Raw genomic sequence first — 24,004 nt, forward strand, 5'->3', positions numbered from 1 at the left:
TAACAGTTAGCATGGGTGGGCAGGGAAGGCTCTGCCTCTGCTGGCTGGGAGGGAGTTGGGGGTGACGCCTCCTCCAGGTTAGACCCTGAGTCTTTTTGAGTGGAGGTGAACTGATATGCAGATAGCACTCATATCTGTTCTGTGCTTTACACTTTGCCACCTGCCTTCACATTCATTTCCTCACATCATCCACCCTGACCACCGTTCAAACGGCAGGTATCTTTGTCTCTGATCTTGCAGATAAAAATGAGTCTCAGAAGGATGAAGCAACCTGCTCAAAGTAACGTAGATAATTAGCAAGGTCAGGATGTTAAATCAGGTCTTGGGACTCCCAGTCCTTTCCATCAAGTCAGAGTGCATCTGGACAACCTTTAAGCCCTAAACAACTCGTCTCCTGCTGTTTTCCCTCACCTCTGCTCCAACCCCCACCAGGCAGAGCTCCACCTGCAAGACGGCCCCAGTGGAAAGTTTCAAAAGGTGGTTTGGTTTCACTGGCAGGGACAGTCTTCTGTATGTTATGGCAGGCTTCTCTGTTCCTGCTAACAGACTCAGGGAGCCCTTCCCTCCCAAATGCTCCTCAAAGATAAGGCTGCAGCTCTCCACCCCACTCCCCTTTTCTACCTTCACTCATTTCCTGCTGCTAATTTCCAGCACTGGCCTTTTCCATGGGTGGGTGGGCAGAGGATAAAGTTTCCTGCATGACTATTTGCTCATGATTCATACTTTTTAATAAAAGTACAACCGGGGGCGCCTGGGTGGCTCAGCGGGTTAAAGCCTCTGCCTTCGGCTAGGGTCATGATCCCAGGGTCCTGGGATCGAGCCCCACATCGGGCTCTCTGCTCGGTGGGAAGCCTGCTTCCCCCTCTCTCTCTGCCTGTCAAATAAATAAATTCTATTTAAAGTACCCATGCTTCAAGCCTTAGGCCCTGATAGACCCTCTTGCTCATCTGCTTGTGGCCAAGTCAAGGAAAGCCCACATATGCTAAATGCCTTCCGAGTTTCTCCAAGGATCCACTGGCAGCTCAGCTCAGACTCAGCTCAGTCCCTACAGATGGGTCCAGGGGTCTTGCCTGAAAGTCAACCTCCCAGTCTCTCCCCCACACACTGGTCATGTGCCATGGTGTCCCTCACTTGAGCTCCTTACCACTAGCTCTTGCAAGGCAGCTTTCAGACCAGAGTGGAGCCCAGGGTTCACACTGGGGTTCTCCAGTGAGCACTTCCTGGCCAACTTCCAAAGGATCCGAGAGCTGTTGTTAGCTCACAGAGGGGGAAATGAGAAAGCCTGGGTCAGCCACCCTTCAGGGATCTTTTGGAGGGCTGGGGACTGAGGTGAGTGGGGACATAGGAAAAGGACTTCCTCTACTTCCTCCTAGAAGAGAGTTATCAAAGTTGTCCACCTGGGAAGCCTTTCCCTTCCCAGCCCCTCCCTGCCACCATCACCAAAAGGAAGCCGGAAAACATCCGTCATCACAGCCCCGGATGCTGCGTTTCCAGGGCCTTCAATCAGGATATCCCTCAGCCTTTTCCCAGGGGCTTAAGGATCTGGAAAGAGCAAGTGGTGAAGTCGCCAGCAGCACTGTGGAATTCTTGGCCTGGAGGAGACTGAGTCTCTAACTGGTCCCAGACCGGTTTTAGAATATCTGGTCAGCCTCCAGCCAGTTCCAGTGAGGGCCCATTACATGTCCCAGGGGATATGGGACGCCCTTGGGTGACCTTGAAGCACACCCCTCTGCTCAGGTTACCGCTAGATCTCTGGAGGGACTGAGTAGTCACCAACACCTTCTTTCTCCTTGGTATCTGTTTCCCCCTTGGGGACAAGTGTGTTTGGGGAACAGGGGAGGAGGGCTCAGTGCTCAAGGACCAGGACTGGGGAGAAAGGCCCCGGGTGTCTATGCTGATAGACAGAATGATCTCTTTCTCGGAGCCAGGTAGGGACAGCTTCGAGAATTGGAAACTCCCCAGTTCAGCCTCTTAGACCTTTCCCTCTCTGCCCTTGGCAGTAAGAACAAAGGGGGGAAATTTCAAAGGTGATTTCCAGGTTTCCAGAGCATACCGAAGAGCTGAGGATTAGCTGTCAGGATGTACAGTGTCAGAAGCCGGGGCAGCCTAGAGGGACACGAAGGAGGCTGCCTCATCAGAGCCTTCACTTTTATCAGACCATCTCAGGCCTACCTGATGCCGCTGGGGCCTCCGTGGTGCCCCGGCCAGGGGGCCCTGTGATGTGGCCAGGAACAGAAACCAGAACTCTCAGTCAAGTCACCTGGGCATCCAAGTCACCCTGGCCAAGGACTTCTTCCACCTGTCACTTGGCAAAGGGAGCATGGCAGGGCGACGACCGGTATGGCACCCAGCGCTCAGCTGTGTGCTCAGGCCCTCTGAATTATAGATGTCCCAGGTCCCAGCCTTCTGGGGGAGGGAGGCAGCTGTGTCTAAAACAGCCCCGGGGGGCACCTGGGTGGCTCAGTAGGTTAAGCATCCAACTCTTGATCTTGGCTCAGGTCTTGATCTCAGGGTCATGAGTTCAAGCCCTGAGTTGGGCTCCACGCTGGGTGTGGAGCCTACTTAAGTAAAACAAAACAAGCAAACAAATAAATAAGACAGGCCCAGGAAGTGATGGGCTACCCTGCAGGTCTGCAAATTGAGCCACTTGCCCTGAAGGTCCTTTATATAGGGGGAGTCTTTCTCCTATTTAGCCTGTCCTGCCCCTGTGGCATAAAAGTACAAGGGAAAGGGGCACATAAACAGAGAAAGTCGTAAGCACCAGCCATGGCGAAACTGTTGGCACACGCTTGGCTTGAGCTGATGAATGGGCACGGGCCAAGGGTGCAGGGGTGATCCTCTGCTATTTCCATGTCTTATGGACCCTGCAAAACCCTCTCCCAACCCAGAGTTGGGAGGAGCCTGCTAAAATGGATTCTTGGGGTTGGAGTAGACAGAGAATGGGCATACCCAAGGATCTCGCCGGCTTGCTCAGGGCCCATTTGCTTCTCAAGGGGGGTGGGTCAAAGACATCCAGCACTTCCTTAATAATCAGAGCAAGGGTAAGGCTGAGGGAAAGCAGCAGCAGTATCCAGAACTGTCTTTTGGCCCCTACCATCCATCCCCCATTCCCCACTTCTAAGTCTGTGGAGTTGATTTCAGAACTCAACAATAAACTGAATTAAGTGTAATTACACTCCTGACCCACCAGCTCAGTCTGTGGACTGTCCCCGGAGAGGGCAGTGAGTAAGGGGTGGGGGGTATGGTCCCAGACCAGGTCCAAACCCATCCTCCCTAGCCCTCCTGCCTGTGTTTCTGACAGGAATAACTTCCCTCAGGATTTACAAACAGCCTTCTGGGACAGGGGGCGGAGCCTAAGAGGACCACGTCACATGACTGTCAGAGGTGGGAACTCAGCACAGTCCCAGTAGAGAGATGTCAGGAAACTGGACCCTGGGCAAGAGACCTCAGGACAGGGGTTGAAGGAAATTTTCTAAACCACCGATGCTGAAATAAGACTTTAGTGTGTACAAAGAAAGCTCACATTAGTGACAGAGAGAGGAAGGACGGTGGGGAGGGCCCAGGAGGCCCTGGGAAACCGGAGAGTGGAGACAAAGGCCTTGGGGCAGAGGAGAAAGCTGGGAGGGAAGGAGGGCTGAGGAGCAGGGAGGGAGACATATCCATTGCCCGGTGGGGGTCAGGGGCAGTGTGGAAGCAGGCTCTCACTTCATCATACTGGCCCTCCTCTGGCCTCTGTTCTTCACTTCCTCCTGTTGCTTGAGCCCCATTCACTTCCAGCCAGAGCCAAGAGCTGGGGACCAGCTGTGCCCTGCTCTTTTAGTCTTTCCAGGGGCTGAAGTACTGGGCCTGTGGCAAGGAGGAAAACAATGCGATGGCCCTGGGGCCGGGTGACTGTCCAGCGTCAACACCCCACTACAGGCCTCCTTGTGCCCTTGTAGCTGAGCTACAAAAGTCCTGCGGCTCCCCATCCAGGAGAGGGCATGGCGGGTCAACAGGCCACTTGAGCACAGCACATGGGTGCTCTGTCTGGGTGCCCTCTACTCATGGCCTGAAGGCCCAGAGCAGTGTGACAGGAAGGTGGGGCCTGCCCCCTGACATGGCCAGGCCACAAAGCACTTTTCCCTTTTTTTTTTCATGACAAACATGCTGTTTCCCACCAGAGACTAGTGTGATCTAGTTCCTCAGGGATTGAGGGTGAGGTCTGCTCTCCAGCTTTCTCAGAGACTTGCGAAATCTGAGACCCAAGCCACAGCCTGTGGCCAATGTGTCAGCCCCAAGTCAGAGGTTACAGGAGGAAGGATGAGCAGAGAAGTCAGAGGATAGAGAGATTGGGAGCTGAGGGAGGAGGGGAGGAGAGATGCTCACCAGACCCAGCTTGTCTCCATCAGGGTTGGGGCCTAGGGTAGAGAAGAGCCCCCAAGGCAGCTGATACTGCTTGTCAGAGGGACAGAGGCCAGAAGAGATGTTATCTGAGCGGGGCTTGGACTGTTCTTAAGTCTGCAGGCTTGAGGGGCACCTGGGTGGCTCAGTCGGTTAAGCGGCTGCCTTCAGCTCAGGTCATGATCCCATGGTCCTGAGATCTAGCCCCACGTTGGGCTCTCTGCTTGGCGAAGAGCCTGCTTCTCCTCTCCCCCTACCTGCTCATGCTCTCTCTCTCTCTCAAATAAATAAAATCTTAAAAAAAAAAAATGAAAGTCGCAGGCTTGGGAGTCAGACTGGATTTCTGTCCTGGTTCTGACATTTACACACTGCCTTTGGGATGGGGCAAGCTATTTAACCTCTCAATGACTCTGGTTAGCTTGCTCATCTGTAAAATGGGATGGTAACAGTACCTGTCTCATGGGGGTTATCTCGCTTTGTGGAGAAAGTGGATCTTTGTTCAGTATGTATGAGCTATGAATATTATTCCCTAAGAGAGCCTGACAAAAATCAGGGGCATGGAGCTTGTTGCTCCTGAAATTGGGAATTGAATTGAATTGAATTGAATTGAATTGAATTGAATTGAAATTGCCACCTCAGCCAGGGCAGGCTGAGAGTAGGAGTACGAGCAGGAGGCCAGCCTCAGGCCCCAAGGCAAGCGCTCAGAGCGGGAAAAGCTGGTGCCTAAGGTGCCCCTTCCTGGCGCTGCTTACTGCTCCTCCTCTTCAGGGCGAAGTTTTTCTTTGCATTTGGCCAGGGGCTTGGCTTCTCGGTGACCATGGTGAAGGTCCTCTGAGGCATCTCTACCCATCTGCCAGTCAGAAGCTGCCATGGGGGTGGATATGCTGCCAGCTCTGGTCAGCCTGCCTGACCACTTCCCTCCCCTCCCAAGTCTAGGGCCCAGAGGGGGTGCCACCTGGGGCTGGCAGTGGGCCAGCAGCTCCTGCCAGCGAATATAGGTCTGGGCTGCCAGGTCCTTGAGTCTGGTCCGGTGCATGGCCTGGGGGCTCTCCCGGATATGGGTGCTGATGTGACGGTCCAGTTGCATGCACAGCAGCTGCAGCTCCCCCTGCAGGGGTGGGGGGAGTGCATGGAGGAAGGTGTTACATAGGCCCGGCCCCTCCACAGAATGGGAGGAGGGGGCAAAAAATCAGAGAAAGAGGGATGCATGTGAATGACTGCTCTGAAGTAGGGCGGGAAAGGGAGGAGAGGAACAGGGCAGCCATTGGGAGGTCAGGTCAGGATCCCCTGGGAATGCCCTGCAGGACCCTGGGAGGAGGAGGGAGCCTGGCTCCCCTAGGCCCACTTCTTTCAGAGCCTCCCACTCTTTCAGAGCCTCCCACTCTTTGCAACTCCCAACAGTGGGCTGGCCTCCATCTCGGCCTCTTGGGAGACTCACCCACTGGTCTGGAGTAATGTCCTGGCAGCTGACCACCACCCCGGCCAGCGTCAGCAGGCTGTGGCATAGGTAGCAGGCCTGGAAAGAGCACAGAGAGATAGGCTCTCCTCAGTCCGTCACCTCCAGACTCCATGCTTGCAGGCCTGTGGTGGGGACTCAGCCCACTGCTGGCTGGGGCTTCCAGGCACAGTCTCTAGGGAGGTATCCTAATGGAGGGCTGTGGACCCCCTAGATCAGAACCCTCCCTCCAATGGATGATTGTCCTTCCTTCATTCAGAAGAAACCTCTGCCATCCAGAAACCCATCCTGTCCCTCAGGCCTGTCCCAGAGGCCCAAAGAGAAAGCCTGCTGGGGAGCGGGGCCTGTCCACTCTCCCCTCTGTACAGGGTCTGTGGTCCTGCTCTGTTTCCTGAGGCACCTATAGCAGGTGCCACTATTCTCTAAGGAGGGGAATGGCCTCCTGGGTCGGCAGGACACCCCTTGTGTGGACAGTCAGACCGTGTTGACCCAAGGAGGCCAGCGAAGAGGGGAGAGGCAGACGGGAAATGGCTTCGGTTCAGCATCTGTACACTTACCCTCTGGCTCATACCCTTGCTCTTGCCCCCTCGACATTCTGAGGGGTACAGACAGGACAAAGGCCAATTCCACTGGCTCAGGGAATGGTTGGATCCCAGGGTGCTCCTGGACTCCATCGGCACCCACTCTCTTCTGGGGCCATCCAGACAAAGAGAGGCACAGGGAGGGGAGCACCCTCAAAGACAGGCGTGGCTTCTGCCATGAAAGACAGCCTGCTCCTGGCAGTCTGAACTCCTCCACTCAAAAGTGCCTGTCGCCTGGTCCCCTTTAGACTCCTACGTCTAAGGCAGAGAGGGGGCCAGGAAACACCCTCACTGTTGCCCCCATTGCAGATAACTAGCTCTGAGGCTGAGCCGGGATGGGAAAGGCAAGCTCCGGAGAAGGCCGGCAGGGCCTGGTAACAACAAGGCTGGAGTTCGGAACCAGCCCAAGACTTCCCTGTGCCCCTATCTCCCCTGCCCGTCTCATCCAGAAACAGCAGCACCACTCTGCACAGACCTCGTGAAGGCAGAAGCCAGAACCATTTTTGAGGGCATCAGACACGGTACTCTGGAGGACTATCTTGTTTGTTTGTTTGTTTTAAAGATTCCATCTATTTATTTCACAGAGAGAGAGCACAAGCAGGGGGAGTGGCAGAGGGAGAGGGAGAAGCAGACTCCCCACTGAGCAGGGAGCCCAACCACCTGGATCCCAGGACCTGATCGGAAGGCAGACCCTTAACCCACCAAGCCACCCAGCTGTCCCTGGAGTACTATTTTCTTGAACTCAAAATACCACAATGCAAAAATCCTGAGAAGAGACCCCACCCCACCTCCACCCCGGCAGCACCTGTCTTGCCCAGGACCCAAACTGTTCTTCAGCACCACAGCTGAGGCTCATGGGGGGGCCTGACCCCTGGGCCAGGTTGGACAACACCGCACACACCGCAGGCTGGGAGAAGACGCAGTGTGCAAAGCCCTGGGGACCTCCAGCGAGTCTCCAAGCAAGGCCACCCCAGGTGGGGCGAGACCCAGGTTCCGAGCCAGCTGCCCCTGCGGGGTCCTGCAGCTACCTCGGCCTGCATCCCCCATCTGGGCTGGAAAGCTGCTGCTTCCCCTCAGGCTCCCCTTCTCCAGGCTGGCCTCACCTTGAGGAGGTCCACAGCATTCAGAACTCCTTCTCAGTCTGCAGCCCTGGCAAAAGGCTCCCGCCGCCCCCGCCGCCCCCATAAAGCAGGCATAAGCCTGTGTTTCAGACACTGTTCCTTGACTAAGACAGAGCCACAAACACTCAGATGTTAGAAAAAGATACTTCAGGAAGGCAGTCGTTTGGTCAACAAATACTGACACTCTCTGCTTCCTCATGGACCAAAAAGAGAAAGGGTCCTTCTAGGATTTTTTTTCTATTTTTCTGGTCGGGGAGGGGGTGGGATGCAGCTCAGAAGGCTTCAGGAAGGAAGTGACTAAGCCTAGCCCAGGCCTCAAAGGAACAGTAGGACTGGAGGTGAAGATGGCCCTGTGCGGGTGGGGGCAGGGCAGAGATTGCAACACCAGACAGATCCTAGGGCTGATGCAAGAAACAGAGGCAGGGCTCATTGGGGGACCGGCCACCAGGTAGCTGAGCTGGAGCAGGGCAGAAGGAGGGGGCCCCCTGAGGACCAGGCTGGCCCCGGATGGCGGGGGCAGTGGGCAGTGGAGGTGGTTCAAGGGTCTTGAGCAGGGAAGCTGCTCTGTGGGGGACAGACTGCCCCCCCCCAGACAGGAGGCATCAGAATCAGTTGAGATGGAAGACCACTAGCAAGAAAATGTGGCTGTCTCTGACAGAAAGGACTGTAGGACAGCCTTCATCATTTCTTTCCTAAGCTTATTTTCCTACAGTGTGTGTGCTTTACTCCTATAATCTGAATACAATTAAAGTTAATTTAAAATGAGACAATACCAGTTACAATTGCCCGAGTCTCTTGGGTTTGGGGTGGGTGTGGGGCAAGGGAGACAGACGTGTGACCCTGAGAAGGAGCTGCACTCTCAGGACCCAGGCCCCTGCTTGAGAAGGTACTGAGCAAGCTGCTTGTGAGAGGAGAGGTGTGGTGGTGGTGGCGGGAGACACCAAGGAAAATATCCAGGGGCCACAGAGCCAATCTCTGTCAGAGGAAGGCTGGGAGAGGCAGAGAGGGCCTGAGAGATCTTTGCATTTCAGAGGCCCCAGTGCTGGGGCTAAAAGGGACCTCGGAGCCACCCTGGGACTGGTACAGAGGCCAGTCTCTGTGTTGGGGTGGGGGGGTGGTCTTAGGCACCCCTTTTCCCCGCCCCCCCTGCCTCCCCACCCCCCCCAGCCCAGGGCAGAATCTATCTTCCTAAGTGGGAGGCGAGGTGAAGATGGGTCCAAGATCTGAGGAACACCCTGGAGGAAAATTCGTGCAGTGGGGATTTACTGAGAAAAAAAGCAGCAGAACTAGGGACTACTTGAGTCCACAAGGTCGGGTTTCACAACTTCATTCTTAACGCTGATTCCCATCATTGAATCCAGGGGGGAAATCCCAGGGAAACTATTCTGAATGTGTGTTTTTGGGGAGAGGGGGCGGGAATAGCAAGAAGGAAATGGTGGCTTTGAAACTAATCCCTGTGGAGCATATGTTATCAGCTATATTTCCCCAAGGGGGAAGAAAACCTTGCCCACTACCTGCAAGGAAGGCTGAGGGCATTTTATTTCCTTGCCCTCAAGGGTGACCCCCTGGAGTTGGGCCTAAGTGAGGGGAGGCCCTTTAAGGAAGACTTTGATCCAACTTGGGGGATAGAGTTCCACCTGTGCCCAGGATTCCCTACAAAGACAGCAGTCTTTACGGTAGTGTTTTGGGGGGAAAAAAGATTTCACATGGCATGGGTAGTGCCCAGCCCATACAGTCCTCCACCTTCCCCTAGACCCACAGCCCCAGCGTTGAGGTCAGAGAGCATCTGCTCTCATCCAGACAGCCGGACAGATGGTGGCACTGGGTGCACGCAAAGCTTCTTCTGAACCCCACCCCTGGCCCTGTTTTGTGAAGGTCCGAGAAGCAGACATCAGCAGAACCTGGGGCTCTGGCAAGGAGTGGGCTGTGCCTGAGCCTCTTTCCTCAGAGAGGAAGGCCCAGAGCACCAGCAGCAGTGGGGAGAGCGGCCATTCCTGGGGACACAAAGTAAACAGCCAGGTTGTGGGAGCTGCGTTTCCTGTTCCAGTCATGCTGTGGCCAGCTCCTGAACTTAGCAAGCCCATTCCTGCCCTGGCTGGCACCACAGAGACACAGGGCTCTGTCTTCCCTTTTAAGATGGGGAAGGGAAGCTGGGTGGAGGCCATGCAGCAGCTGGGCTGGTAGACGAGGAGGCCCAAGACCTCTCCCTCTGCCTGCTTCCATTGCCTCCACAGCTGGAAGGACAAGGTGGCCATTTCCTCACCTGAGGCAACTTCCAAGTCCCTAGGGTCATGTGTTGGAGGGGATGTAGTAGTCAGTGTGGGTTCAGGGTTAAAGGGTAGTGCAGAGACACTCCTTGGGGTTGGGGAGGGGGGTGCTATGCTTCTCAGGCCTTCAGAATCTTGTCTGAGAAATGGGCCCCCAGCAGTGCAGGCTGCCCAGCTCTTCCCCCACTGGGGGTCAGTGGAGGCTTGGGAAGTCCCCATGGAAAAGAGAGCCAGGGAAACCTCAGTCAGCAACTCAGGGAAAGGCAGAGTCCAAGGGTAAGGATGAGAAGTGGGACGTGCCTAGACCCAATGCTGACAAGATGAGACGATCCCCCGCCAGCGAGGCCTGTAGCTTTCATTTTCTGGGTCTCTCCCCACAGTGCAACAGGCCAACTTTTCTGGGAAGTTCTATGCATGATGCCTTCTTCCTGGGTCTAGAGCCTTAAAAAGCCCTGCCCTCCCCCTGAGGAAGGATGACAAGGATGAGAGATAGGCCTTGTCACCCTCTGAGGCAGGAAGGAGGAGGGGAAGGTCAGAGTCTCCTTTTCCTGGCCCTGCTAGTTCTCACCCCAGGAACCACCAGCCAAGGCTCCATTTGCAGCACTTTTGTCATAAGACAGAAGGAAAAAAGGGTGAACGTTTCCCAGACACTTCACCCTTTAGAAAATTCCCCTCTAGCTAATGCCAAAGGAGCAGGCTGTGGCCTGGGTTATTTACACAAAAATAGGGCACAAAGGAGGAGGCAGAGGCTCTCCCAGGAAGTCACTTGCTCTGGCCCTCTGGCGGGAACACGATGGTTTCTCCCACCTCAGGTCATGACCAAGAATCTAGGCTTGCCCCAGGCAAGTGTCCAAACCAAGCCCTTTCCCTGGAAGCTGCCAAGCTGGGTGGGCATCCTGTGAGAGCAGGTTCAGCCAGGCTCTGGGACAGCTGCTGGGAGGGGGATTGGAAGGGGGACACAAAGGCTGACTCAGGAACACCTGCTGGGGAAAACTGAGACTCACCCAGAAAAACTTGGCCTTTCCAGCCTGGCTGCTGGGGCCAAGGGGCTTCTGCTCAGAATGCTGGCCCTGAAGGGCCTACGGGTGCCAGCCCTCTGCTTGGGATGCAGGGACCCCCAAAGCAGCCTTCTTTGCTTTCATCTGTCCATGCTCACAAGCCCTGGGTTGGGGGGGGGTGTGACTGCGCGGCTGCTGGGGGTGGGGGTGTGGGGGGAACCTACATTCAATCGCAGTCTGGCTAGGCTGCTCTCAGCCCTGTCCAGAGCACCCGACGCTGGGCCCCAGGGGGAGAATTCTGCATAGGTCCCATCCCTGCCTCATGTGCGTTTTTGTTTCTGTTGGATACAGATGTACACACACATGCTGAGGGTCAACTCTAGAACCAATCTGGTCTGGGAGAGCCTGGAGCAGCCCCAGTCTGTCTACCCAGGCAGATTTCAGACCCAAGGGTAGAGCTAGGCCTCCACAAATTCTTTTTTTCTTTTCCTTTCTTTTCTTTTTTTTTAAAAATCAAATTTAAATCTACACCACTTCACAGGGCCCAGACCCAGCAGGGCTCCCAGAGAGGCCTAATGATTCTCATTTTGAGCAGATGTGGAAGCTGAGCTTGGAGAGATCCCCTGACTGTATGACCATCTCCAATAAGGGTTAGGTCTGAAGCAGACGTCTGTACTCTCTCCCTAAGGCTGACAAGTTCCGTGTGTGTGTGCATGCATTTGCGTGTATATGTATGTGTGTATTTCCCATAAAGGGGATTTAACAGGAGACACCCTCTTTCAGAAGGAACAAGTTCCTCTGCACTACACAGCAGAGGCTCAAGGGCCTGTTAGCCACAGGACAGAGAGAGGATGAGGCTGCGCCCCTAGGACGGGGAGTGGGGCCCCAAGCCTGAGCCCCAAGGGCATGGTCCAAATACTCTACCACAGGATGGGCAAACAACAACAATAATGAGTAATGAGTAATCCTGAGGTAGGGCTACTTAGAGGCCCCAGGCCAAGAGCCTCAGTCTGGTGGAAAGAGCCAAACCTTGTCCAGCTGGTATGGTCATAGAACACAAGATGAGAGGGGATGCATTTTTCTAGGTGAACCCCGTCTAGACGGGTCCTGGAGTGTGGCACCTGCCATCATCTCTAGGACGCTATTTCTTCCCTGTGCCCACAGGCAAACTGCCTGACCTACTCCCCTTGCTCAAGCTGCTCCTGCTCCAAGGTTACTCCCCGACCTTGGCTTGGGCCAGTATGAAAGCCGCAAGCAGAGGGCTGTGGCCCAAAGAAAGTGGAGTTCGGAAGAGACTCGGACCAGGACAGGTCATCGGTAGTGAGAGCTTATAAGAAGGAGATGACAAGGACGCATGACCGATAATTAGGAAATGAGAGGGTGACACGACATCTCTCCTTAGCCCAGGGTCCCTGAAGGCACAGAGCACAGAGGCAGGAGAGAAGATGTCACAGGCAAGGAGGGCCTGTCACACTTACCCTCCGGCTTACAAGGCCAGACACTTAATTCTGTAAGTGGAAGTGCCTATTTGGGCACGGGGGTGGAGGGGGCCCTCAACATGGAGCAGGGATGAGGCCAGCTGACGGTGATGGGAGACAGGCTGGCAGAGTCTGCCCAGAAACGGGACTTCTGGCTCAGCTGCTGCCTGGAAAGCTGGCTCTGGGGTCCCCGCTGGGCAGCCAGGCAGGTAGCGTCTACAGGGCCTGCTGCAGGACCTCGGAGGCCCAGCCCGCGTGCTCCGATGCTTCCAGATGCCCAGACGATGAGTGCAGACACTCCAGACCCTGAACTCCAGAGAGCCAAAGACCTTCTCTTCTAAGCTTTATCTCAAATTTGGGACCAGTCCCTGCCCTTGGTACTGAGGATGAGGGGGGAACGAGGAGGCCCTGGCACAGCGGGGCAGGGGTGGGAATGAGAGGGATCTGGGACAAAGGCAGTAAGGCTGAGGGGTTTTAGTTCTGTGGACCTGCTGCAGGGAGGTTATCTCAGGGCTTCTGACCCATTCCTGTCTTCTGGGGGGAGGAACAAGGGGCTGTAGGCAAACCTTGGCTAGAGGGCTTCCACCCAGCCCACCCTTCCTTTCTGGCTTCCTGCTGACCTGGGGGGGGGGTGGGTAGGGGAGATGACAAGCAGGGACTAGCTGACTCTTCCTGCTCCTCCAGCTGGCACTAGAGACCCTGACCCCAGGGGGATCTGGACCGGAAGCTCAGCTTTGCTAATCACCCAGAGAAGAACCAGATTCTCAGTGCAAATGTTTGAGAATTTAGGACAGGCTACGCACGAGCACATCAGTATGTGGGTGCCAGTGCTGGATGGAACCACTGAAACCAGCCAGGGCACGGGACACGGGCATCTGCCAGAGGCTGGAGAGCCCGTGGAGAGTCATGGCTTTCTCAAAGGCCATTTCCTCAAAAGCAATAGCTTCTTCTCTTTTGTATCTTTTTCACTCCCCGAACTGTCTCCTGGTGTGCTGGCATGGGAAGACCCTGGAAAGCACTCAGTCCTTATACTTCCATGGACATGGGAAAGTAGGACCGTTGCCCATGACTGCAGAATGGGCTATGGGCAACCATGGTTTTTGGGTGCCCAGGATCCTGGCCCCTCCTTTGTCAGAGTGTCGTGGCCCCTCCTTTGTCAGAGTGTCGCAGCCTCCAATTCCCTATACTCCATCCATGGCAATGACTTCAATCCTGACCCTGGGGAAAGACATGTGACCTGGGCCAGCCACTGTATGCCTGCCGATTTGACTGGCTTACAGATGAGCCAAGCCAATGAGACTCAACTCTGGGATTCTGTTTAGGACTCTCGGATAGAAGTTCTTTCTTTCCCCCTGTTAAGGGAAGGACATAAGCCTGGAGTTTCTCAGGACCAGCAGGGAAAGCCTGCCTGGGAATATACTAAAAGACAGAGCCAAGAGATGCAGAGAGCTGGGAGATGCTCAGCTCCTGGTCCAGCTGAGGCTGATGGGCTATTCTAGAACCTTCCAAGATGTGTGTCTGTGTTTCTGTTACTACAAAGTCCTAGCAAAGACAGGGGATAAGGGACCAAAAAGGCAGTGAACAGAAGAGTAGTTGAGAAGGCCATAACTTGCCTGGTAACTGCTCCTCCAACTGTGGAAATAAGTAAGGGACTTCACACACCTTTCCTGGTCCTCCTTAGGTGCCTGGTGGGAGCTGAGCCCAGGCTGCTTAGACGCAGCACTTAGAAGGTGCTGTCCCTGAGAAGGTATAGCCTGGGAGAAGAGACAAGTTGGGCAGGGCTGGGTGCAGGAGAGATGGCAAGTGTCCCTCCCAAAGGCTGTACCTGCCAGGGCGCCCATTTAGCGGGAGCAGTGGGATGTTGCTGAGCTAGACTCTGGACCCGATCCTCAAAGGCGACTGTTCAGGTGCATAAAGCAGCATATGGACAGGCCATGGGTCAGGTGAACAGACTGTAATGACCACGGGAATCCAAGGACAGGGGAGAGAGGCCAGGCATTGCCAGGAAGAAGGAACAGCAGGAGCAAAGATGTCTGGGGAAGATGGCTGCTGCCTGGAATCAAGAAGTGTGGTTTGACGTGTGGGAGAAAAGCTGTGGGGATGAAGTAGGGCCCACGGACAGAGGGGCTGAATGTGATTGTTGTGATGGTTGTGATGAGATGGACCCTTAGGATTGCCTTTCCCTAAGTAAGACTGGGAAGAAGACAATCACAGGGTTGTCTAGAAGGACTCAAAAGGTGGAAGAGATGGACTGTCAGGCCAGCCAGTGTCAGTGCTAGGTGAGTCACCCTGCGTGGAGCAAGGGCTGTGCCTGGGGGAGGTACCCCAATAATCCCAGGACCACTGGGCCTGGGGCTGAGAACAGGCTCAGAAGCTGCCTAACGAACCCAAGCCTGCCCTCCTCAGCTTCACTCTGTCACTTCAAGCCCTCTTGCACATTTGCAAAGAAGTCAGAGTTCCTGGCACCCAAACAAAGTGGGTCTGGGCCTGGGCTGTAAGTGGCCTTCAGCTGCTCACAAGTACCCATCCCGAAGAGGCTCGGGGACCTCCAAGGTGGGTGTGACACGGGCTGGTGCGTGGATCTCCCCTCGGGGTCAGCTTCCCAGAGGCCATCTCTTCGAGGTTTATTTCAAAAGATGTTTGATATTACTCAATTTGGAGGAAGGACAGGCGAGGAGGAACTCAGGATTCCTGAATATCTATTTTCTGTTTCTTCAAGCCAGTTCCTTTCTTCCCAACCCACCTAATCATGCCCTGACCAAGGTCTCCAGTCCTGTGGGCATGTTTCTCCCGACACCGCGGGGAAAGGGGCAAGAAATGAGGACAGACACTTGTAGGTGAGACAGCAGAGGGTACGGGGAGAGGGAAAGGCCCCTGCTCCTCCTGGGCTTCTGGCTAACACAGGGCAAGGGGCCTGAACTCCAGCCAAGCCTGAGGGACCATGTCCCTTTGCTGGTGCTGAGTGTCTGTGGGAGAGGCAGAGCCAGGCACAGAGCTGCCAGGGCCTCAGGGCACCCTCCCTGCCCACTCCCCACAACCTCCCAAACCACACCCCAGTCAGTCGCTCCAGTGGCTCTTGGCAGGGTCACCAGACGCAGAGGCAGGCCAGTAGGAGCAAAAGCAGTCAGACGTGTTTGTCAGCTCTATTAACACAAGGGCAGACCACAAAGATATACGGAGATACACACAACACATATGTACACAGACATACATGCTCGCATCCAGACACACATGCACGTGTGCTCACACATGTGCACACACACGTGTGTGTGCGTGCGTGGCAAGCCCACAGCCTCTGTAGAAGATGTGCAGAGACCCAGGGGTGAGGTGCAAAGGAGTTCATGCAGCAGGACAGAGTCTGTTTACCCCAGAGCATCACTCAAGCGTGGCGTACTCACCCACCCCCGCATAAAAACCAACTCCTTACACACGCACTTCTCCAACACACAAGCCATCCCCAAGCCTTGGAAGCACAGAGCCAGAGAGCACTCGGTGTGCACGGTGAGGAAGCTGATGGGAGCCACCTGAGGTCCCCAGGCTCAGTCCCACCACTGGCCCCCTGGAGATGTGATGGACAGACCATCACAGATACAGAGTCCCCAGTGGGCCCCACACCGTGGGTCCCATGAGGACACTCAGCAGGTTATGTGGGGTACATGCCCCAGAAGACAGGGAGACAGGAACCCAGCTCCTGGTGCCTCAGTGCAGCCCCAACTCTGGGTATGCCCCTTTTGGGACCTCCGTTTTCTTCCCAGATGATGCTTAACTTCCTCAAACGTCCCAGATTTCACCAAACTGGGGGGAAAACTTCCATCCCACTGTAAAGATCCTGGGTCTGTAGACCTTCCGAATCCCCAGGGGGGGAAACATGGGACAAAAAAAGTTCCTTCATTATAGCAAACGGCCTGAGGAAAAGCAAGTAACAACAGGAAAGTGTGGTGAATAGAATATACAATGGTGAGTCCAATAAGACCAAAACATCAAGAACAGCAATAAAAGTGAATAGGCTGAGACTCTGAGATTGGGCAGAATGCAACTGGACAAAATCTGGCCCAAGACAGTTCATGCAAGCCACAACTTCTGGTTTCTGGGTTGGGAGGCTGAGAGGGGCACTTTGAGGAGACGGTAGCAAAGTATGTCCAGTAACACATTTGTCTGCAGGGCCGACAAAAGGACAGGCTCCCACCTGGTGCCCGGGGCCGCACTGGTCTCTTACAGAACAGGATCCAAGGACCCAAGGGAAGCCCTGGGACGCCCACTCTGCAGTCGTCTCCCGCATTAACACATCCAATCCACCTCTCTCAGCTGAACTCTCAAGGGTCCGTCTCACTCTGACTTATACGTTTATTCTCCCCCAGGACAGCCCTGCTCAAACCAGGCGAGCACAAGGCCCCCAGCAACCACCAAAGGGCTGAGCAACCATTTCTTTACATAAAGCACTTGAAAATGCCCAAAGTGTTTTTCTCATCTCGCCAGGAATCAGAGTCTTAGATTCTACACCAGTGCGGCCGTGATTTGCTAGGACACTTCGTGCTCTGACCAGGCTGGGAAGCCAGCTAGTCCAGGCGCCCCCCCCACCCCGCCACAGCCTCCCCCCACCCCCGGCCCCCCTGCGATCCCGCAGCCAGACCAGCTCCCTGCTTTTGTTGTTCTTGGTGGTGAACTTTCCCAGGCAGGAATCTCACCAGCTGTAATCGCAAACAATGAGCTGCAACTGGTTCTCTGGTGAGCAGGTAAGGCTTCTGAAGTCAACACAAGATGCTCCAACACAAGATGCTTCCACTATACACCCTCACGGCCGTCACGAAAACAAGGACTTCCAGAGATAAGGGGGCTGACACGGAGAGGCTGGTTGGAGGGCATGCAGAGGGAGAGGGTTCTGGAAACAGGGTAAGGAGAGTGGATGGCCCTAATGGAGTGGAGGGAGAGACTTCGGAGAGGGAGAGAGGAACTCAAACTGTGCTTATCTGTGTGTTCATTCATTCACTTATCCGGTGCTCAATATACTGGGGCCGTGGGAGGCCCCCCTGTTGTGCCCACGGTCTAGCTGGGAAGACCCACCAGTAAAGGGTCAACTGCAAAGCCACAGGATCAGTGGGGAGAGAGTCAACCTCTGGGCAAGGGAGAGCAGCTCGCCCAGCCCCCAGGGAGGGCAGGCCAGGGAGGGGAGGAAGGCTGGGACCTTCCTACGAAAGGGAGGAGACTGAGCCGAGCCCCCCCAACCCCACCCCACCCTGGGGCAAAGGAAGAGGTAGGGAGAGCAGAGGGGGAGGGGGGCCTGGCAGAAGTGTTTATCTGCAGGGCTGGAGGAGGGCTGTCACCCAGCCTCTCACAGGAAATCTCCCAGACAGGGGTAAGCAGGGCCTGGCGGATGGGGCTCAGCACAGCCACCCCAAGGGCTGGGAAAGCCCTAATTTACTCCAGGCCGGGTTGCCTCAGGCCAAGCTCATTCTGGCCTTAGTTTCCCCACTGCCCCTGGAGAGAAGGAAGGCAAAGACTTTGAGCCCTAGGGATGAAAGGCTCAGTCCCAGCGCAGACCACCACTCCCTGTAAAACAGGGCGGGTGACGCCGCTGCTCTTTTTGGCTGGTGAGTAGCCTGATTTCCTTTGAAGATGAAACGTTCTCTGGCCTAATGAGGAGTCAGTTGGCCAAGGTGGGAGCAGGGCTGGGCTGTGGGAGCCCGGCATCTGCCCCACCTGGCCCCGCCTGGTCACCACCCGCCCAGGGGGACAGAACGCTTCCCACTGCTGTGCAGACCCCCATGCCTGCACCGGCCCCTCCTTCTCCCCTTCTCTGGGCCAGTGCCCTTGCCCTCCTCTGCTCCTGGCTACCTCCCTGTCAGGCCAGAACCAATCCTAGATGGGCAGGAGAGGCAGCAAAGGCCTTGGAGAACTGCCTTGGCCTCATGTGCCTCCTTCACTGCCCTGGGTGGGGACCCCCATTCTCGGCTTCTGGGACACCCTGTCAAGCCACCCTGAACCCTCCATGTTTCCAGGCCACAGAGGTCATTTCCAATATGGTAGCTGACCGGGGACACAGCTTCCTTTACATGCCTGAGAACAGTGCTCAGAATAAAGGACACCCTCAGACCACTTACTCCTCTTCCCTGGGTATGGAACAGACATTTGCTACCAGATGGGCTCCTAAAAGCAAGGAGCCAAGTGGAGGTCTGTGCCCTGGTGGTCACAGCTCTGCTGGGTGTGGTCACAGGAGTAGCCTCCAAAGTATTTAAAGTGCACAATCTTCACTGGGCAGATCAGCTACAAGCCTTGTTCCATTCTTTTTTTTTTTTTTTTTTTTTTTTAAAGATTTTTATTTATTTATTTGACAGAGAGAGATCACAAGTAGGCAGAGAGGCAGGCAGAGAGAGAGGAGGAAGCAGGCTCCCCGCTGAGTGGAGAGCCTGATGGGGGACTCGATCCCAGGACCCTAAGATCATGACCTGAGCCAAAGGCATCGGCTTAACCCACTGAGCCACCCAGGCGCCCAAGCCTTGTTCCATTCTTTCTCTCCTTTTTCCTCCCCTCAGTCCAGCCTGGGGCCTGCCCACTGCATTCTGCTCAGAGAGATCCTTCCCGCCCATGGACCAAGCCCATCTCTTTTCTAGAGGCCCTGGAATATCCAAACGCAGCCTCTGCACCAGCTCATTTCTCAGGAAATCGTTGGGAGACAAGAATGGGTTCATGCACATGGCTCGGGCTCTCCTGGGAGGCAGGCGGCTGTCTCGTAAATGCACTAACATTAGGCACAACTCAAAGATAACCTTACCTACACTTTCCAAAAGAGGCACATACACCTAGGATTATCATATCTTCTTAATGGTTCATTTGTGTTCATTAAGTAAATTAATTCATTTATCTGATTTGCAGAGCAATGCCCAAAGGGTGGACTTCTAGATTGTCAACATCCAACCTCCAAGTGAGCTTTTGGAATAACTACTTTCCTAAATTAGAAAGATCTCTATCTCCATTTCTCATCCTCAAGGCCCCAGGGAGAGGGGAGCCCACTGAGATCTACACCTCTCCCCCTGCCCTCCTCACCTCCCAGAGCCAAGCTTGGGGCTCCCACTTTGAAGCCCCTACATCCCACACCACTGCCCCTGCTTGACCTTCACCCCCAGAGTCTACAGTCTTCCCCATTCCAAACCACACGACCTGCAGGCTCGGGGGTACCTCTTTGTCCCTGACTCCCGCCAGAGCTGGGCTTACAGGAGAAATGGGCAATGTCTGGAAAGTCAGTTAAGAGGGCTGGAGGACAGGCGCCTGGGTGGCTCTATCAGTTAAGTGGCTGATGTCAGCTCAGGTCAAGATCCCAGGGTTCTGGGATCAAACCCCAGCCCCATGTTGGGATCTCTGCTCAGAGGGAACCTGCTTCTCCCTCTCTCTCTGCTCCTCCCCTCTGCCCCCCCTTGTGCTCTTTCTCTCAAGTAAATAAATAAACCTTAAAAAAAAAAAAAAAAAAAAAAGGAACAACTTGGGGAAAAGGCCAAGGGCTCAGCCTCAGTGGTAACCACGAGGAACAGGGAGAAGGCGCCCAGCTCCACTTCCCTCAGCAGCATTTACCTCCTGCGTCTCTCTAAATTGTGCTGTGTGGCTCACAGAGCACCCCACGCTAACACATCCCTAACAGACCATAAAGGATGCAGCACAACCCCGGAGCAGGGCCAGGCGACTGTGCATGCCCAAGCACACAGCGACCCACTATGCCTCCATGAAGGGCACTAATTACAGGCTCTGCAGGGATGGTGAGCACCTCCTCTCACCAGAGGGAGGCAGCTTGCTGGAATTTTAAGGCCCTGGGGTTTTAGGAGGACTGGCAGCATGAAGGCCCTGCAGGCCGGGCAGCGTGGCCGGCCCTGCCTTCCCTCGAGCCTGGCCGACGCGGGCAGGTGCTGGGTGCTCACCTTGTGGTCTAGCTCAGCACTGGCCTTTGGCTGTTGCTCCTGGCCGGGTGGCAAGGTCACAGAGCCCAGATGCTGCCTGAGAGATGATGGCCTCATGAGACTCAGGAGCTGGCTGAGCAAAAACAGCTGGGAAGGAGAAGAGATGCTGTCATACAGGGGTGGTTGGGATACTGGGGGACCTGGCCGGCACCAGTAGGTCAGAGCATGGGCTCTGGAGCCAGACCACCAGCTACCATGGCCTGGATCCCCCCTCACCAGTATGTTGTGTGGCCTCTTGGAGCCTTAGGGTCCTATCTGCAAAATGGAGACAACAGCACAGCCTCTTCCCAGGACAGGAGAGTCACGCATGCACATGTGGCCTGGCACAGGCTGAGCCTTCCTTTAAAGGAGAGAACCAAGAAGAGCTCTGTAGGCTGGGGATTTGATCCACTTCCCTGGAGGGAGCCCACAGGCCTGGAAGAATCAAGGCACCCAGAGAGGGCCAGACCCTTCCTGCCCCGAGCTATTGCTCGAGTCCCTCACTCCCCTGAACTTGCTGTGGGCTTGGAGAGACATACAGAGGAGCAGAGGCTCTGAACCACCAGCCCCCTCTCCTGCCGGCTGCGCTTGCTCCCCATCACTCTGTCTGCCCCTATTTCTCCGCCCCCGCCCTTTTCCTTCCAGGGGATTTTAAAGGAAATCCAAACACTGTATCATTTTACCCATAAAGAGCTTTTCACCGAAAGGGATAAGGATTTCTTTCCCCAGCATGGTCACAGTATCATTCTCCTGCCCAGCAAAATTACCAAGAACTCCTTATATGCTCTAACACCACGTTCAGGTTTCTCTGATTGTCTCAAAAGTGTCCTTACTTGTTGTGTTGTTGGAATGGGGACTGCCCACCAGGGCCGCACACTGCGTGTGGTTGTTCCCTGATCTGCTAGCTGTCCCGCCCCCACCCCCCCATGTAAACTGCTGACCTTCTCTGAACAAATGGGAGTGCCCCCACCCCTCCCAGGAACAGGGCCCAAGGGAGTCCCGCTGTCTGCAGGAAGCCACTCCTTCTGGCCCAGCCCCTGCACCTGGTTTGTGCAGCCTGGGTTCAGCCCCAACAAGGACTCTTCAGCTGCCCTGGAGCTAACTTGTGGTCAGGACAGAGGCAGGCAGTATGTGGGCCCTTGGCGCTTCTGGGCCCACCTGCCACCCTGGGAGAGTGGGGGATGCAGATGGAAGGAGCAGAGACATCGGAGTTCACAGATGCACCATCTTTTTAGATGGAACAGGTGTAGGCTGGCCCAAAGGGTTTAGGCCCAACCCCCGAGCCCAGCTAGCTCCCTGCTCTAGCCCAGCCTTGCCCGGCACACCTGGCTTCCTCTCCCTGACTCACCAGAAGACACCTGCTCAGCATCTCAGCCGGCCACAGACTTAGACAGCCCACAAGAGCAGCTGGGCTGAGGGCTAGGAGACAGGCCTAGGGCCTCGGCTCCTGGAAGGGGGCCAGGGCTTCTTGGCCTCGTGTCCGATCCCTTTAGTAAGGGAGAGGAGGAGGCAGGGAAAGAGAGAAGGTTCCAGGCGAAGAGAGGCACCATCTGGAGCTTCCCCCAGACCAGAGCTGTGCCATCTCGCTCAGGCCTTGCAACGCTGAGGATGGTTTCCAAAAGGGCCCTGCCTGCTTGGGGATCACAGCTGTGCAGCCCACGCCCCCAGAAGCTGTCCTCAGGCAGGCAGCCTCGCCCCAGTTAGACCCTCCCTGCTACGGGAGCCCTGGGCGGGGCTGCAACAGCAGCTCGAGGGCTCGGCTAGCTCCCCTGTTTTTCCTCTCCATGAAAACAGCTTCAGCGGGCCCTGCGCAGCAAGCTGCCGCCTTGATCGCTCACTCTCCTTTGTTTCCAGTTCTGGCAGCCACGCCCCCCCACCCCCCCCCACCCCCCCGCCACCGGACCAGGGCTTATTTGGACTGTGTGCATCCCAGCAGGGAGGGCCAGGGCCTGACATCGCACCTCCCCACCTCACCCCCACCGCTGGGAGCTGTCTCTGCAAACACTCAGCCCATTAGGACAGACACCTCCAGGCAAGAGGGGAAGGATCACTCAAGAAGGCAGGCCTCCACTGGTTCTGTCTGCCCGGCAGGCAGGAGAAGGCCAGAGAGTTCCAGCCAGGCGGCTGGCCACATGGCTGGTTCACTCCTGTGCTCAGGCCCCAGTAGTGCTTCTGTCTGCCTAGTGGAGAAGGGCAGGATTTCTTCTTCTTCTTTTTTTTTTTTTTTTTAAGATTTTCTTCTGTCAGAGAGAGAGCGAATGTGCAAGCAGGGAGAGCAGCAAGCAGAGGGAGAAGGAGGCTCCTTGCTGAGCAAGGAGCCCAATTTGGGACTCGAACCCAGGAACCTGGGATTACAACCTGAGCTGAAAGGCAGACACCTAACCAACTGAGCTACCCAGGTGTCCCAGAAGGCCAGGATCTTAAGTGTCTGTGAGGCTCAGGCAGCCCCACTGTCCCCTAGAGCCCACACCCCGACCGGGCCTTCTGACCAGATGCACGTAGCTGCCCCTGTCCACCGACCAGCCCCAGGCCCCCAGGTCTACACTGCTGCCCATGCCACCCACACCTGCTAATCCCCTTGCCCCCTTTTGGACTTCTGCGTCTACCACATTTACCACTTCCTGAGGCGTTCTGTAATTTACTTGTTTACTATGTTTCTTACTGTCCCCATTCCCTCCCTAGAACGTAAGGCCCAAGAGGGCAGTTTTGTTCCCCTGCAGTCCTGGGGGGGTCAAACCCAGCCCCCGGCGCATGGTGTATGTTTCATAAGCCTTCGTTCCGTGAATGAATGCAGGGCAGGGCAAGACTGCCTCTCCCTAGGAGATGCACACCCTCTTCTCCTGCACTTCGGCCATTTAAAGCCCATGTCTTCCCAACTCCAAACTGGAAGCCATGGCTTGACAAAGGAGGTTTGCTATGTTGCAAGAGGTGGCCTGGGATAAGCAGCAAACTCCCAGCTTGTCTCCAAACCTGATCCACCTGTGTCCTGCTGATCTTGGTAAAGGGCTTCTCCATCCTGCCAAGCTGCATTGGTCCTAGAGCCCTCCTGGTCTCCCTCATCTCACATCTCCTGTCCCACTGGCTGCTTGGGAAACACACCTAGAGTCCAACCACTTCTCACCACCTTCTCCGCTATCTCCCCAGGCCAAATAATTGTCATCTCTTACCAGAATTATTGCAATCGCCTAAGCCCAACATGTCACCGGAGTAATTTAAAAACACTCCAACATGTCACCAGAGTAATTTAAAAACACTCTATAAATTAGAGGCACCTTGGTGGCTCAGTTGATTAAGCGCCTGCCTTCGGCCCAGGTCATGATCACAGGGTCCTAGGGTGGAGTCTTGCATAGGCGCCCTGGCTCTCCGTCCCCCTTTACCTGCTGCTCTGCCTGCTTGTACTCCCTTTCTCTCTCTCTGTCAAATAAACAAATAATTTTTTTTTAAATTCATTTGACAGAGATCACAAGTAGGCAGAGAGACAGGCAGAGAGAGAGAAGGAAGCAGGCTCCCTGCTGAGCAGAAGCCCGACGCGGGGCTTGATCCCAGGACCCTGAAATCATGACCTGAGCTGAAGGCAGAGACTTTAACACACTGAGCCACCCAGGCGCCCCTAAAATTTTTTTTTTAAGATTATTTGACACAGAGAGAGAGACCGCAAGAGAGGTGACACAAGCAGGGGAAGTGGGAGAGAGAGAAACAGGGAGCCCTGCGGCTCAATCCCAGGACCCTGGGATCATGACCTGAGCCAAAGGCAGATGCTTAATGACTCAGCCACCCAGACACCCCAAATAAATAAAATCT

General features: G+C 55.3%; 1 protein-coding gene across 10 annotated transcripts in view; it reads right to left on the reverse strand.

Annotated features, from left to right (window-relative positions):
- Nucleotides 1-2,532: 2,532 nt before the first annotated feature.
- FAM178B (family with sequence similarity 178 member B) overlaps nt 2,533-24,004 on the reverse strand; it is a 109,467-nt gene continuing 87,995 nt past the window's right edge. For 5 of the 10 annotated variants that reach the window (XM_032351955.1, XM_032351957.1, XM_032351954.1 and 2 more), the window contains 3 exons: nt 20,186-20,311; nt 5,819-5,896; nt 4,931-5,488 (listed from right to left, as the gene is read on the reverse strand). In XM_032351955.1, coding sequence (XP_032207846.1) covers nt 5,129-5,488; nt 5,819-5,896; nt 20,186-20,311 — 564 coding nt within the window. In that variant the 3' untranslated portion in view covers nt 4,931-5,128. Of the gene's footprint in view, nt 3,847-4,930; nt 5,489-5,818; nt 5,897-20,185; nt 20,312-24,004 lie in introns of those variants that run through there. The other 5 variants (XM_032351956.1, XM_032351965.1, XM_032351966.1 and 2 more) reach the window with 2 other exon arrangements.

The sequence above is a fragment of the Mustela erminea genome, chromosome 7, assembly GCF_009829155.1.
Source record: "Mustela erminea isolate mMusErm1 chromosome 7, mMusErm1.Pri, whole genome shotgun sequence".
Taxonomy (NCBI): domain Eukaryota; kingdom Metazoa; phylum Chordata; class Mammalia; order Carnivora; family Mustelidae; genus Mustela; species Mustela erminea.